We start from the raw sequence: 14,801 nt of genomic DNA on the forward strand, positions 1-14,801 counted from the left end.
AGAAATACAGTTGTTAGTATGAGATGTAAAAAGAGAAACTCTTCACCTGCAAGTATTGAAGATGTAGGGAAAAAATAAATGTTCACTCGTCTTCTACCAGAATGTGAAGGACGGCAAAACCTACACCGCCGACAGTGTGTAATTTGAATGTGAAGATAATTTACATGGGATGAGTATTTATAAAAATAGTGACGTAAGGCTACATGGATGGAAGCAGTCAGAATTTAGAGGGACTTTTCGTACTGGTACATAGATTGTTCATACTATGGAAGTGTAAATGTGTAGTTCATATATGATGTGATATTAAGTTTTCAGTTAAAATACTCTTACAGATCAGTTTGATCAATCACTCAGATAATCTTGAATCATTTTAATCAATAGATTAGATAATCATGTATATTTTGTATTGATTACTCAGATAATCTACCTCAGAGAATCATCAACATCAATGAGTACTTCACGTACAGTCTCTACAGCAACGTGTGCCGTAGTTTGTTTGAGAAACACAAGCTCATGTTTGCCTTCTTGCTGTGTGTACGCATCATGCAGAACGACGGCAAGATTGACATGGTAAGTTACATGGTAGATTATTTTATGGCACGTCGTGGCCGAGTGGTTTAGAGCACCTGACTCAAGCTCTGCATGGCCTTTCTTATCAGCAAAGTGTGGGTTTGAGTCCCAGTTGTGGCATTTGTTTTTTCCTTCAGATGGGACATTAAAGCCAAGTTCATACTTCCTGCGAATGCGAAGCGATTGTTGATGTCACAAATTCGCAACAAATAATTTGCAGCTGTTCAACTCTGCTCAACGTACTTGCGAATATTGCTGCGAAAGGAAAGTTGTGACATCAAATTTGCTTGGGACTCGCATGAAGTATGAACTGGGCTTAAGTCGTAGGTCCTGTGTACTTGGATTGGTAGTGCATGTAAAGGAACCCAGAACACTTACAGTAGAAATGTTTTAGGGTTTGTTCTATCTATTGGAAAATGAGTGAACCACAAAACCAAATTTGACCTCATAGTCCCTCTTTAATGTGTCATTAAAAGACTAACACGGTCTGCCATATTGACTCCACAAAATACCTGACTGTGTTTCTTAGCGAAGAAAACACTGCAATTTCAAGGCATGTTTGTGTGGATAATTGTATTCTACTTTTAAATTATCTATCTAACCATAGCATTTTAAAACAAATGGTTTCAAACGCTTTTCAAAGACCAACCCGACTGATCCAAGGCAACGTGTTCCTTTAAGATCGACCGTCTTTCGTCAGACAACATGTACAAATAAATGTTATGGTTAATGTTTGTTCTCTGCAGGAGGAATGGCGCTTCCTGCTTTCAGGTGGTACATCTATACCCAAAGAGCTGATCAACCCAGCACCAAAGTGGCTTTCTGAGAGAGCTTGGAAAGAAATACTGTCGCTGGCAGCACTGGTAAGTCAAATATTTTCATTTGTGACAAATTATTACTTCATTTTCTTTTTGGGGGTTCTCTGGGGGTTTTCTCCTGCATCTAAAACTGAAACTTCCTCTTTTGTCTTCTCTCTATTGAGTTCTTAACTAGTACATTGATTAAGTTCGCTTTTCTGAGAGTCCTTTGCTTCACAGCCAGAATAAATAAAATAAAAAAATCAATACATGTGCAAGATTTTTCAGTCCAAGATCTCTACATAAACAACAACATCTCATCATCTCTGTGGTCTTGTTTTTGGTATTGGGTTTTGGGACGAACAATTATTTGGAGCCATTTGCTATTTGTTTATTTTTTATGTAAAATTATGTTATTTGTGTTTTATCTATTAATACACCAATGTGCATTAATCACTGTATACTTAGTACTTTCCACAGGCATATTACTAAGATCGGATTCGGACCCATTACTTTTTTCCATTCTAGAGCCACTAGCCCACTATGCTTTCGAGTAAACTTAAGGCTCTTATTGTAGTTGGTTTAAGGCCGGCTAAGTTAGCGGCTACATCTACAGATGCTAAAGGTGTTGCTAAGGATGTCCTACACTTCAACGCATGATGACGCAGAAATCTAGCCATAGCCGTAGCCGTAACTGTAGATGCCAGTTCAGACACAACCTTAGAGACACTTGTTCGTTGATCCTCAAACTCTCTCCATGTAGCGTTCCTTAGAAATGCTTTTCCATCTCAGATATTTCCCCTATGTATGGAGGTAGAATGGCTATACTAACTTACCCTTTTCCCGTATCTTTACCTACAGCCCAAGTTTTCAGTATTTGCTGAGAAGTTCTCCGGTCACATCGACGGCTTCCAGGGAATCTTTGACAGCATCGAGCCCCATCGAGAGGACCTCCCCGGTGAATGGAAGACGGAGCTTGATGACTTCCAGAAACTTCTCGTCCTGAAGTGTATCCGAGCGGATAAAGTCACTAATGCTATGCAGGTGAGTGCTTTATAAAGGAGACCCAAGCCTCAAAATAACTCTTGCGCCCACAGCAATCACCGCGGTGCCCTGTGCTTTTGCTGTTGTGCCCTCTGCTAAGTGCCAAAACAAACTTTAATTTTCCCCATATAAGTGCCCCTTACCAGAGGGAAATTGCTGTGGCCTTTCCAGAGCAAAGTTCAATGCCTGGAGACTCAATTATGTAGCAGCATCACATTCAGCAACCACTGCCAGAAACACTGAGTCAAACCCTTTCTCTAATAGGGATAAATGTAATTGACTTTTTTCACGAGCATACACAACCAACAGCTCCCATCCCATCCAAAGGATGAAGCAATAATGGTTATTTGTCCTGCTTAAAGACACAAGTGTCAAGACCGAGACTCTGCCGATCAATCCACGCTCTGCTGATCAGAAACACCAGAGTTTGAGTCCAGTACGCTTGACCACTCAGCCACCACACACCATCAACCACATTTTCACTTGGTCTTGACATCTTTTTATTTACAGGACTTTGTTTCTAACCATCTGGGCCAGCGTTTCATCGAGCCGCAGACAGCAGACCTTGCCATCGCCTACAAGGAATCCTCTCCAACCACTCCTCTAGTCTTTGTCCTCTCAACGGGTACTGACCCCGCCGCTGATCTCTATAAATTTGCTGAAGAGATGAGATTCTCTAAGAAGTTGTCGTCGATATCACTCGGACAGGGCCAGGTAAATAATTTTGTATGAATCAGGAATAAGAAATCAAAACCATGGCTATGGTTTTGACATCACCTATGGACTATAATTTTAACTGTGCCCCTCATAGCAGTCAATGTTTCCATACTATTTCATATAGATCGCAGTGCTGTGATGAGCATCACACCTCATCAGATGATACAACATTCCAGAAAGAAAAAAAATACTACAAAAGTGAAAAAAGGTTCCCAGTGGATTGAGGGGACTTCTTGTTATTAACTTCACTGCCACAGAGAAAGTTCTTAAATGGTCTGAACTTTTCGACTAGCTTGCTCTAGTCATCGTCAGGAGATCGATTTAAGAAATAACTATTCGTGTTTGATTTTAACTTTGGCTCTACCTCGTCGTATCTCTTTCCTAATCCATCTTGTCTTTGTATTTTCAGGGTCCTCGAGCTGAAGCCATGATGAGGAGTGCCATGGATCGCGGAAAGTGGGTCTTCTTCCAGAATTGTCATCTGTCTCCGAGCTGGATGCCCTCGCTGGAGAGACTTATTGAGAACATCGATCCTGATAAGGTAACACTTCACCTGAGTAGTGCCCTTTGTTAAAACTATTCATTTTAAGCTATAATTAGTACCTTTGTTTTTTAGGAATTACAAATATAAATTGTAGAAATGAGTACAGTTAAGGCATACACAAGTTCAAAGCTGACTTTCCAACTGATCCAATCTGAAATTTCTAACCCACTCCCAGTAGGTTTCAGTTGGGATTTAGTCCTAGCTCCAGCCTACACGCTTCACCAAGCTAAGCCCAGCTTATCCTCTTCCTGTTCCCGCCTTCGCACAACATTGAGCCAAGCCCAAATTGTTATTATCCAAGGCAATACTTAAGCAGCATCCAGCAACAAGAGTCTAGCATCCCTGGAAGACGATCAGAGCATGCAAAGTTTAAAATCCTACTGAGATTTCTTGGTTTGTGTTTACTGCATACTTCTTAGTTTGTGTTTACTGCTTATTTCTTAGTTTGTTTTTACTCCAATAAGTCGTAATTCCTCATCGTCCTAACCTTGATAATGGAATACTTCCTACCCAGGTCCATCGTGATTTTCGTCTGTGGCTGACCAGTATGCCAAGTCCAAAGTTCCCCGTCGCTATCCTTCAGAATAGTTCCAAGATGACCATCGAGCCTCCTAAAGGTATCAAGGCTAACCTCATGCAATCCTACACCAGCCTCAGCGATGAGTTTCTCAACTCATGCACAGGGAAGGTGAGTGCAACAGAGTTTCTGTCATGGTTGGTGGATGGCCGTTGTAGGGTGTCATGGCCGAGTGGTTTTCACGCACATGGCAAATAGACAGTCTATTTGTCATGTGCTTAACGATAGTGGAACAGTTCCTGGTTGTTGTACCCAAGCGCAAATATTGCCCTTGCGACATCCAGGGCATAAAAAAAACACCCTGGATGCATGTTATTTCACAGTCGTCATGACCCCTTGCTCTGAATAATATTGTATCAGTAAATGAACATGTATGAAGTATAGTAGAACAAATATAACATGGTTTATTTCGGGTGAACAGTTGATATGAGCTCCCCTCGGTATTGGAAGTTGACAAACTAGTTCCTTGTCAACTAGCTTGTCAACTTCTAACACCCATACAAACTAGTTCCTTGTCAACTAGCTTGTCAACTAGCTTGTAAACTTCTAACACCCAGACAAACTAGTTCCTTGTCAACTATCTTGTGAACTTGTAACACCAAGACAAACTAGTTCCTTGTCAACTAGCTTGTCAACTTCTAACACCCAGACAAACTAGTTCCTTGTCAACTAGCTTGTCAACTTCTAACACCCAGACAAACTAGTTCCTTGTCAACTAGCTTGTCAACTTCTAACACCCAGACAAACTAGTTCCTTGTCAACTAGCTTGTCAACTTCTAACACCCAGACAAACTAGTTCCTTGTCAACTAGCTTGTCAACCAACTGTTCACCCTCAAACCATGTTATGCTTGTATATTATAATTCTATTTTCCAATATCATGTCTTGATGTTTCTCATTTAGGTCCATGAGTTTAAGAGTTTGATGCTCTCTCTAGCCCTGTTCCACGCCTCGGTGGTCGAGAGACGTAAGTTTGGCCCTCTAGGGTTCAATATCCCGTACGAGTTCACGACGGGAGATTTACGTATCTGCATCAGTCAGCTCAAAATGTTCCTGATGGAGTACGAAGAGATACCTTTCAAGGTGAGTCGAGAAAAACAAAACCATCCTTGATCCTACTGTCTGTCTGTCTGTCTGTCTGTCTGTATGTATGTATGTCTGTCTGTCTGTCTGTCTGTCTGTCTGTCTGTCTGTCTGTCTGTCTGTCTGTCTGTCTGTCTGTCTGTCTGTCTGTCTGTCTGTCTGTCTGTCTGTCTGTCTGTCTGTCTGTCTTGTGAGGTTCTCAAAAATAAATAAATGTTTAGTTTTCATCGGGGTAAAGAATAATGTCCTGTGAAAAAAATCCACAGGCATATAAACTTTTGTTAGATTCGGACCCATGACATTTGACCGTTGTAGAACAGGGCCCAATTTTATAAAGTATGTAAGCACCAAAACCTGCTAAGCCCAGGAAAATCTTGCTCGGCAAAAACAGAATATCAGCCAACATTCCATGAAGTAAACATTTATACAACTGGTTCCCCACTAATTTTTTGCTCAGCAGTATTTTCTGCTAAACAGCTTTATGAAATTGGGCCCAGATGTCTTACCACTGGAAAATTGAGTTTGCCCACTAGCTAAAAGAAACAAAATTGTTAAGATTTTTTTTCTTTTCTTTCTTGTTTCCAATTCTTAGGTTCTAACGTACACAGCAGGTCACATCAACTACGGTGGCCGCGTAACGGACGACCGTGACCGACGCTGCATCATGAACATCTTGAATGATTTCTACAACGAGGTCGTACTACAGGAAGAGTACAGCTACTCTGTCTCTGCCATCTACAGGCAGATCCCTACTGCTATGGACCACAATGTAAGTCATGGAACAACCTCAAGCCACCAAGTATTACTCAATTCATTGGGTCGGGTTAGTGTAGTAGTGTTAACTCCTTTGTGGCGTGTCATGGCCGAGCTGTTATTAAGAGCACCAGATTCAAGCTCTGGTGTTTGATCAGCAGAGTGTAGGTTCGAGGTCGTGACACACTACGTGAAATTGGGGAGGTAGTGCTTTCTGCTCTACCGGCCAGGCTTCGGATTGATGATACCCAAGCCTACATCCATATGAACTGTTAAAGGGGTAACCCTGTTTCAGCCCTAGCAGCAGGTGGCAACGGCCTCTGGAAAGAAAGAAAAAATGTAGCCCACACCTTGAAGTGGCCTTCAGGCCTTGTGTGTCTGGCGACTTGCACACAAAAATGAAAAATTAAAAAACTTTCCTTGCCTTCCACCTCTAGGACCCGATTCAAACCAACTGTTCTACTTTTTTTCAAAGAGTAAAACATCAAGTCTGTCTAAAGTTTATAGCGACAGATTATTTTCCTCAAGGGTAAAAATGCAGTTTATTGTATGTGTGACCTATCTTTGAATGAAACTTGACTCTTAATCTCAAGTTGTAAACATTCTCACTTGAGACGTCTCCCCTTCTTCTCCTCTCTGACCAACAGGGCTACATGTCCTACATCAAGAGCCTACCCATCAACGACACGCCGGAAATCTTTGGTCTTCACGACAACGCTAACATCACCTTTGCCCAGAATGAGACCTTCACTCTCCTGTCCAGCATCCTGCTCCTACAGCCCAAGACAGCCACAGGCGCCGGCCGGTCCAGGGAAGAGGTTTGTTAAATTCGCTCTTTTTAATTCCGTCAAAAGTCTATTTTTAATGAATATCTAGATTTTAACTTAGTAACCTTGGTCAGACCTGGGACCAGTTTCATAGATCTGCAAAAGTTACACAAAAAAGTAGCTAAGCACAACAAAATTAAGCTTAGCAGATTAAGGTCACCAGCAAAATTCCATGTCACATGCACCATTTCCCACTGTCTCCTGATAATTTTTTGTAAGCAAAACTGTCTGTATAAATTGGGCCTTGATCAGAACCAAAGTTCATGAAGCTCTTGAGCTTAAAATGTATTTCCTTGGCAAGTACCAGTAACAATTTAAAAAGAAAATAAACTATATATCTATCTATCTACACATTAATGTCAGTAGCCTTTTTCATAAATCTCAGCTTGTGGGCTTGGGCTCCTTCAATTTATGAGCAGTGTACATTTTGCATGGTGTTTTCAACATTAAATTCTTGTACTTGCTTTCTCCCTCGTACCCTCATTTTTCATTGTTCTAGCTGCCCTCGTGTCATCATAATTTGTTTTTGTATTTTACCGTTCAGTCCGTTTTATGCTGGGTCTGTAATTATGTTTTGCTTTGTTGTTTCTGTTTTGGTTTTATAGTTCTTTATTTTGCCTTGTATTGTAGTTTTTTTTTATTGTCTGTGCGATTAAATAAATAACAATAATAATCAAATACAGCTTTATGGCCAGAGGCGGAGCCTAAGCTGAGGTTTGGACAAAGCCCCATGTCTCAACCTTGCTTCTTCTTTTTGAAATTGTAGGTGATTGAAGAATCAGCAAAGAACATTCTGGAGCATGTTCCAAAGCCCATCGATATCGCCATGGTGACTAAGAAACACCCTGTGATGTACGAAGAGTCCATGAATACTGTTCTCATCCAAGAGGTCGTAAGGTCAGTTACAGAGTCAAGATTTTGCCAAATAATGGCTACAGCTAGATCACTGTTATATTTTTCTACTTTGCTTTTTGAATCTATAACCTTTAACCAATGCATTACAACAACAACAAAATTTTGTAAGTGAGCAGAAATAAATCAACTTGGAACCTCAATCCTTGATTTTGATTTACCGTTGATGATCGTCGAGACTCATCTCACCTCTGGTTCTTCTCAGAACCATCACTTCTTTCAAGAAGTTGTCTCCTCTCAGCTAGATTATATTAATTTCACAATTTCTACATGTCGCTAAGCTTGAAATATGAACTACAGGTAGATATCTCTCTATTCCAAGGCATGCACTCTCAGGACTCCAGCATGTTACAACAGTTTGGACCAACAGGTCACTGTCAACAAGGAAATCTCAGTTACCCAAGTCTATTGCTGTGCACAGGGCCCGATTTCATTGAGCTGCTTAAGCACAAAAAGTAGCTTAGCACAAACAAAAAATATGCTTACCAAAATGAGGTCCAGCCAAAATAACATGTTACATATCATGTACAAGTTGTGACTGGTATCCTCCCCAATCTGCTCAGCAGACAATTGTTAAGCAATCATTTCTCCTTAAAGGCAGTGGACACTATTGGTAATTACTCAAAATAATTGTTAGCATAAAACCTTTCTTGATGACGAGTAATGGGGAGAGGTTGATGGTATAAAACATTGTGAGAAACGGCTCCCTCTGAAGTGCCATAGTTTTTGAGAAAGAAGTAATTTTCCATGAATTTGATTTCGAGACCTCAGATTTAGAACTTGAGGTCTCGAAATCAACCATCTAAATGCACACATTTTCGTGTGACAAGGGTGTTTTTTTCTTTCATTATTATCTCGCAAGTTCGATGACCGATTGTGCTCAAATTTTCACAGGTTTGTTATTTGGTGTATGTGATGAGATACACTAAGTGATTCGACAATAGTGTCCAGTGCCTTTAATTGAAATTTGATTATTGCAGATACATCAACTGTAAAGGCTAGTCTTTGACACTTACCAATAGTGTCCACTGTCTTTAAGCAACTCTATGAAATTGGGCCCTTGTTTTTTTTTATTGCCGATCTAGGCATCACAACAAATTGCTTCATTGTTTGTGGTTCCCACATTCACATTCTGTAGTCTTGCCATCATGTAGATACCCACTTCTCGTTAAGGACACTACAATGACTATCCACAAATCTTAACTATGCTTGTGTTTTACTTGCTGCAGATACAATCGTCTATTGGAGGTGATTCATCGGACTCTGCAGGAGCTCCTCAAAGCCCTTAAGGGACTGGTGGTTCTCTCACAGGAACTGGAAACAATGTCTAATAGTATGTACATCAACATGGTGCCTGAACTATGGGCTGCAAAGGTACGTGCGACAATGTTCGTTAAATAAAGGATAATAAAGTTTGATCTTTTTATTTATCTATCTCTATCTATCTATCTATCTATCTATCTATCTATCTATCTATATTTGTGGTTTTACATATTCGGCTGACATAAGCCCTTTTGAAACTGTGGAATACAGCCCCGGGGAGGCCCCGTGAGTTACTTTACCCCATGGTTATCGGCACTTTCACACTGTCCCCGCCTAGGTCTCTTTTCCAAGGGAGTTCCAGTGGCAAGTTTCAAGAATCCCACAGGGTTCTACCACTTACCCCTACTCTAGAGCAGGGTGGCTGTTTCTCGGGGTATGCTCATTTGCTGGGGTAGATCAAGGGTAGAGTAATCCAGGTGTGAACAGGCCGGCCATTATTCCTCGAGGTTTCCCCCGGAGAATAGAGTAGTGTGAATAGATAGAAAAAAAGATTGATTGGCAATAAAGTTGGCCCACTTTTACTGTGCACATCAAACTTATAATTCTTATTTCCATTGTCCCTTTGTATATTGACCCAATTTTGATGTGTTTTCCATTCATTCCCTGATAAGTTGTAAATGAATATCTTTTTATCAAGTTGCTAATGTTTCTTTGCCTTGCCTTGTTTTTTGTCATATTTTTGGAATTTGTGTAGAAAATATGAAATATAGTATTGTATTTCTTGGGGGTGATTCTATATGAGTGGATTTCAATCCAACTGTTTTTTATATTCAGTTGGTACATAAGATTTATTTTTGTCCTTAAAAATTGATATTTATGTTGCATTTTGAATATATTTCTAATGTTTTTAATATTGTTTCATGACTGTTTTTGTAAACTGTACTTTTTCGCTTGTAGCCGCTATATTGCAGTATGTTTTAAATTGTATTGTATTGTTTTGAATGTTATTCCTAAAAACTGAACCATGAATAATAATGATGACACTTGTAATTCCTTCCCGTGTCAAGGCCTACCCATCTCTGAAGCCGCTGTCCTCCTGGGTGACAGACCTAGTAGCCAGGATCCACTTCCTTCAAGACTGGATCGATAACGGAATCCCCACAGTCTACTGGATCTCGGGATTCTTCTTCCCTCAGGCTTTCTTGACTGGTACCCTGCAGAACTATGCCCGACGTGCTATCATCTCTATCGACACTATCGTCTTTGATTTCAAGGTAAGTCAAATGCCAGCTCGTTTCATTTCATTTTGGTATTCACATTTGTTTCATATTGTTCATTTTCAATTCTATTGTTTTCTTTTTGTGTTGACGCCTTGATTGGTTTTCTGGAGTAGTGCGCATTATAATTCCATATTATTTATATATTGCCTGTAAAAGATCCCATTTGTTTTAAGATTCTCTAGTTTGTTTTTAAAGTCTTGTATAATTTTTTGCCCTCTATTTATTTGTGATCTTCCTCGGATCAGAGAATGTACATGTTATTCAATCACCTAACGTTGCAAACTCCCAACTGTAAAAGTATGAATAAATCAGAGGAAAGGGCATTTATGGTAGCCGGTCCTAAACTCTGGAACCAATTGCCAGGCCACATCAGAGATATTGATTCCATGAAATGTTTTTAAATCCAAGAAATGTATTTCTTTTCAAGAAAGCTTTTATTATTTAAATTCATGTACAAGTTGTATTGCCTCACTTTTTAGACCTCTTAATTTTTGTTTATCTCTGTTTCAAATTGTCTTGATTGTTCTTAGATTGTTTTCAACATGTTATGTATATATATTTAATACTGATGTATATTTTTAATGCTCGTTCATAGCTTCAGTAAAGACCCTCTCACTGTATTTGTTTTGTTTTAATGTGTAATTTTAGTTTCAGTGGCTTAGTTTTTTATTGAACATTGTCATGCGCCATTTAACAGTGGTATGGAATTGGCTCAATATAAATATATATATATATTTTTTTATTCATCTAGGTATTAAAACAGACAGCAGAAAATCTGAAGGAAAAGCCAGAAAACGGCTGCTACATCCGAGGGTTGTTTGTTGAAGGAGCGAGATGGAGCTTCGATGACCACATGCTGGCCGAGTCCAGACCCAAGGAGTTATACACCGACATGCCGCCCATGCAGCTCATTCCAGCAGCTAATCGTAAACAACCAGAAGAAGGGATTTACCTCTGTCCTGTATATAAGACGCTAACAAGAGCAGGTAAAGCATGTTCATGTTTATAAAGCTAGTGTAGCTTAATTTTCTCCTCAAGACCCCGTGAAGACCAGCAGATACTGTTTGAAATGGCGAGACCACATTGGCTCTTTTCTGAGATAACACTCCTCCAAAAGAGATTTTATACGTGTCTGTACCCGCAAGTTTACTATTTATAGTCAACTCTTTTCTTAGCTGATCTTTCTTTTAGATTTCTTCACCTTGTGGTTCAGTTTCGGACTGACAATATCTCAATTGTTACTATGCTATGATACCCTGCCCAATGTTGTTGTTTTCTCTAAAAAGAGTGCTTTATAAATGGTGTTGTTATTATTTATTATAATCCTTCTTTTATGGGTCTTAATGAGTGATGTTCATGTATTGATGTCCATATTTTGGTTGTTTAAGTTTTGTTTATGAATTGATCTGAATTGAATTGATTGTGTTTTTAGCTGTTTTACTTCTTGCTTCTTATACCATGTATTTGTAGTGGTGTCATTGTTTTCTACAAAAGGGTTATGGAATTTCATATTTTTATGCCATGATGAAGTATAACAAAATGAATGATTGAATTGCATTGTTTTATGTATGTGTTACCTTAAATGGTTCAAACTTTATTTGTTTTCTTTCTTCTTCTTCTTTGCTATTATCTGAATTAAATATTTTCATATATGAATGAATGAATGAATGACATTTTTTATGTATGCGTTAACTTAAATAGTTAAAACTTCATTTGTTCTCTTTCCCTTTTATGACATTATCTGATTCAATTCCTATTACCGCTCAATTTCTACCAACTTCTTAGGGTGTAAAATTAATGTTCATTCCTAATACAAAACTTTTATCTAAGGATCCAAGCGTTATGACTGGGACTCGAACCCACACTCTGCTGATCAGAAACATCAGAGCTTGAGTTTTGTGCTCTTAACTGCTTGCCCTCAATACAATGCATACTTCATGTTTACATAACTCGCTTAAAAGTGTCTTTGTTTTCTTTTCCTCAAAATGTCTATTAAACTTGCCTCTGAAATTAGCTGAATCCATTCCTCTAATCGTTCAATTTCTACAAACAACTCAGTGTGTTATTTTGGTTTTAAAATGTTAACTAAATAAATATTAATCTTAGTTTAATTAACTTTGTTTAGATGTTTTTAGTTAGTTCTTGTCTTTCAGTATACAGGCTTAATCAGATCATGCCTTTGCATTATTTAAGTCTTTTTTTTATTTTAATTTTTTATATACTTTACTTAATACTTACACAAATGCTCATGAATGTGGAAACAAAAGTTACTTTAAATCAATTTAAACTGAATTGATACAAGTCCTGTTTATCTAACAAAGTATTCAATTTTTCTTTACACAAGGTGCCCTTTCTACAACCGGTCATTCCACCAACTACGTGTTACCAGTTGAAGTACCATCAGACAAGCCACAGTTCCATTGGATCAAACGAGGTGTTGCTCTTATCTGCGCTCTGGATTATTAAAAGAACACCAACTACAAGTTCAGAAATAAAAGCATCGAGTAGACTAGCCAATGGGCTTACAGCGCTTCAACCCTCCAAAGACATAACAATGACAACCATAGTGTGGGATATATACAGGCCTGATATTACCAAGAGGACCTGGCCTCCGTGCCCCTTGTCTTGGCCTTGGTGCCCTTTCAAAAGTTTTCCAATAGACTTTGTGATTTTCCAATGGAAGTGCCCATTGTAAAATGAAAATGGCCTTGCCCTCTTAAATTTCCAGGCCTGTGTATACACACAACCCTCCCACTTTGCTTCCCTCTATTCATATTGTAAAATGAAAATGACCTTGCCCTCTTAAATTTCCAGGCCTGTGTATACACACAACCCTCCCATTTTTCTTCCCTCTATTCATACTAAAGATGATTAAAATAAATTTATTAAATTTATTAAAAATCCGCCCAAATGTTCACAATTTTTCTATTACAGAATTTCCTTAAAATGATCTGTAAAATGTGCCTTATGTCAAATTTTAATTCTTGGTCTTTGAATTATCATCCGTCCAGTTTGAAATGTATATCCTTCCAATAAAAAATGTATTTTGAAATGAACTTTGTTTATACAAACTTTGATTTTACTTCCAGGAGTTGTTTGTTACGATACACATTTTTATGATAAATCAACAAATATAATATTTTAAATTTTAGAAGTGAGGTTGTTTGGGAAAATGTTTCATAACTGCATTGTATACATTCGTTTTCAAAACTTGTTTATCTGCACAACTGTAAATAATGAGTTTTATTCGCTGATGGATTCTATCTCAACATTTGGACAAATGTTTTCATGATATGTATTTGTATATTTTTTTCTGTAAATATTCTTGTATTTGATGACATCTTCAGAGATGACTGTGTTGAAATGCAATCCAGGGAGATTTGCTAAAGTAATGGGACTGTCGAGATGGACTTAATTGAAAGTAAACACAAATGGGAAACAAAATTAAACATTCCATGGTACGATGACAATCCTCCCAATTGTGATGAATTCTGTTGAACCTTCCGTCCAGTTATTTATTATTTTGTTTAAATTTTGTATCTTAAATTTATAATATATATGTTTCTCAAAATGATCAAACAAAAGTTTTTGAACCCATGTCGTGAATATGATCGTAAAAGTTTCACAAACAAGAAATTGTGAGTAGGATTTGAAACTTTGCATGGTGGAAATACGATATGGAGAGGTTTGCCGTAACACCATGTAATGACTATCTCTAATGAGTTGGGGGGGGGGTTCTGAAAAAAACTGTTAGTTACAACTCGACGTTTCGATCAGTATGCTCTGATCGTCTTCTGGAGAAAAGAAGAAATGTGTAAATCCCTTAATATCAGTGGTTCACTGAATGACAGTTAAACCATCGTAAGACCAGTAAAATTTTCTTCCAAGTGGTCTGGCAAGCTTCAGTTCAGTGTTGTAAAGCATCGATATTTAAAATGAAGTATGGTGACAAAATGGTGCCTCCGTGAAGTGTCAGAAATGGCAGCACTGTAGCCAGTAATTTGAACATGGTCACACACTAAACAGAGACTCAAGAAATCAAAAGACTCAAGAAATCAAAAGACTCGTACGGCTCAAGTAATCGTTGAGTTAAATTTCTAGTTGTATTTATTTTATTTTTTTGTTGAGATTGGCATGCATGAAGTGAGTGTTGCGTTAAATTAATATACACACTTTTTTTCTCGGAAACTATCAAACATTAATGGTCCATCTTCAACTGCCAATTTGCATTGAAAAGCTTTGTATTTTAAACTCAGAACCCTGATCAAAAACTGCATGGTAAACACAGCAATAACATTTAAGAGCGTTTTAAGATAAAAATAATACTGCTTCTTCCTCTGGCATTATATGAATCTTTTTGTTTTTATACAATTATAAATAAATCTACTGCCTGTATTAATTCCTTGATATATGAAGTTATATTTGACTTGAAATA

The 14,801-nt window shown here is 38.2% G+C and overlaps 1 protein-coding gene across 2 annotated transcripts in view; it reads left to right on the forward strand.

Moving 5' to 3' along the window:
- LOC139939614 (dynein axonemal heavy chain 1-like) overlaps positions 1-14,740 on the forward strand; it is a 62,320-nt gene extending 47,580 nt beyond the window's left edge. For both annotated transcript variants that reach the window (XM_071935648.1, XM_071935649.1), the window contains 14 exons: positions 419-570; positions 1,317-1,433; positions 2,229-2,411; positions 2,922-3,125; positions 3,538-3,669; positions 4,187-4,360; positions 5,152-5,331; positions 5,924-6,100; positions 6,732-6,902; positions 7,678-7,808; positions 9,053-9,197; positions 10,154-10,360; positions 11,118-11,352; positions 12,711-14,740. In XM_071935648.1, coding sequence (XP_071791749.1) covers positions 419-570; positions 1,317-1,433; positions 2,229-2,411; positions 2,922-3,125; positions 3,538-3,669; positions 4,187-4,360; positions 5,152-5,331; positions 5,924-6,100; positions 6,732-6,902; positions 7,678-7,808; positions 9,053-9,197; positions 10,154-10,360; positions 11,118-11,352; positions 12,711-12,832 — 2,330 coding nt within the window. In that variant the 3' untranslated portion in view covers positions 12,833-14,740. The remainder of the gene's footprint in view (positions 1-418; positions 571-1,316; positions 1,434-2,228; positions 2,412-2,921; positions 3,126-3,537; positions 3,670-4,186; positions 4,361-5,151; positions 5,332-5,923; positions 6,101-6,731; positions 6,903-7,677; positions 7,809-9,052; positions 9,198-10,153; positions 10,361-11,117; positions 11,353-12,710) is intronic.
- The last annotated feature ends 61 nt before the right edge of the window (positions 14,741-14,801 follow it).

The sequence above is a fragment of the Asterias amurensis genome, chromosome 7, assembly GCF_032118995.1.
Source record: "Asterias amurensis chromosome 7, ASM3211899v1".
Taxonomy (NCBI): domain Eukaryota; kingdom Metazoa; phylum Echinodermata; class Asteroidea; order Forcipulatida; family Asteriidae; genus Asterias; species Asterias amurensis.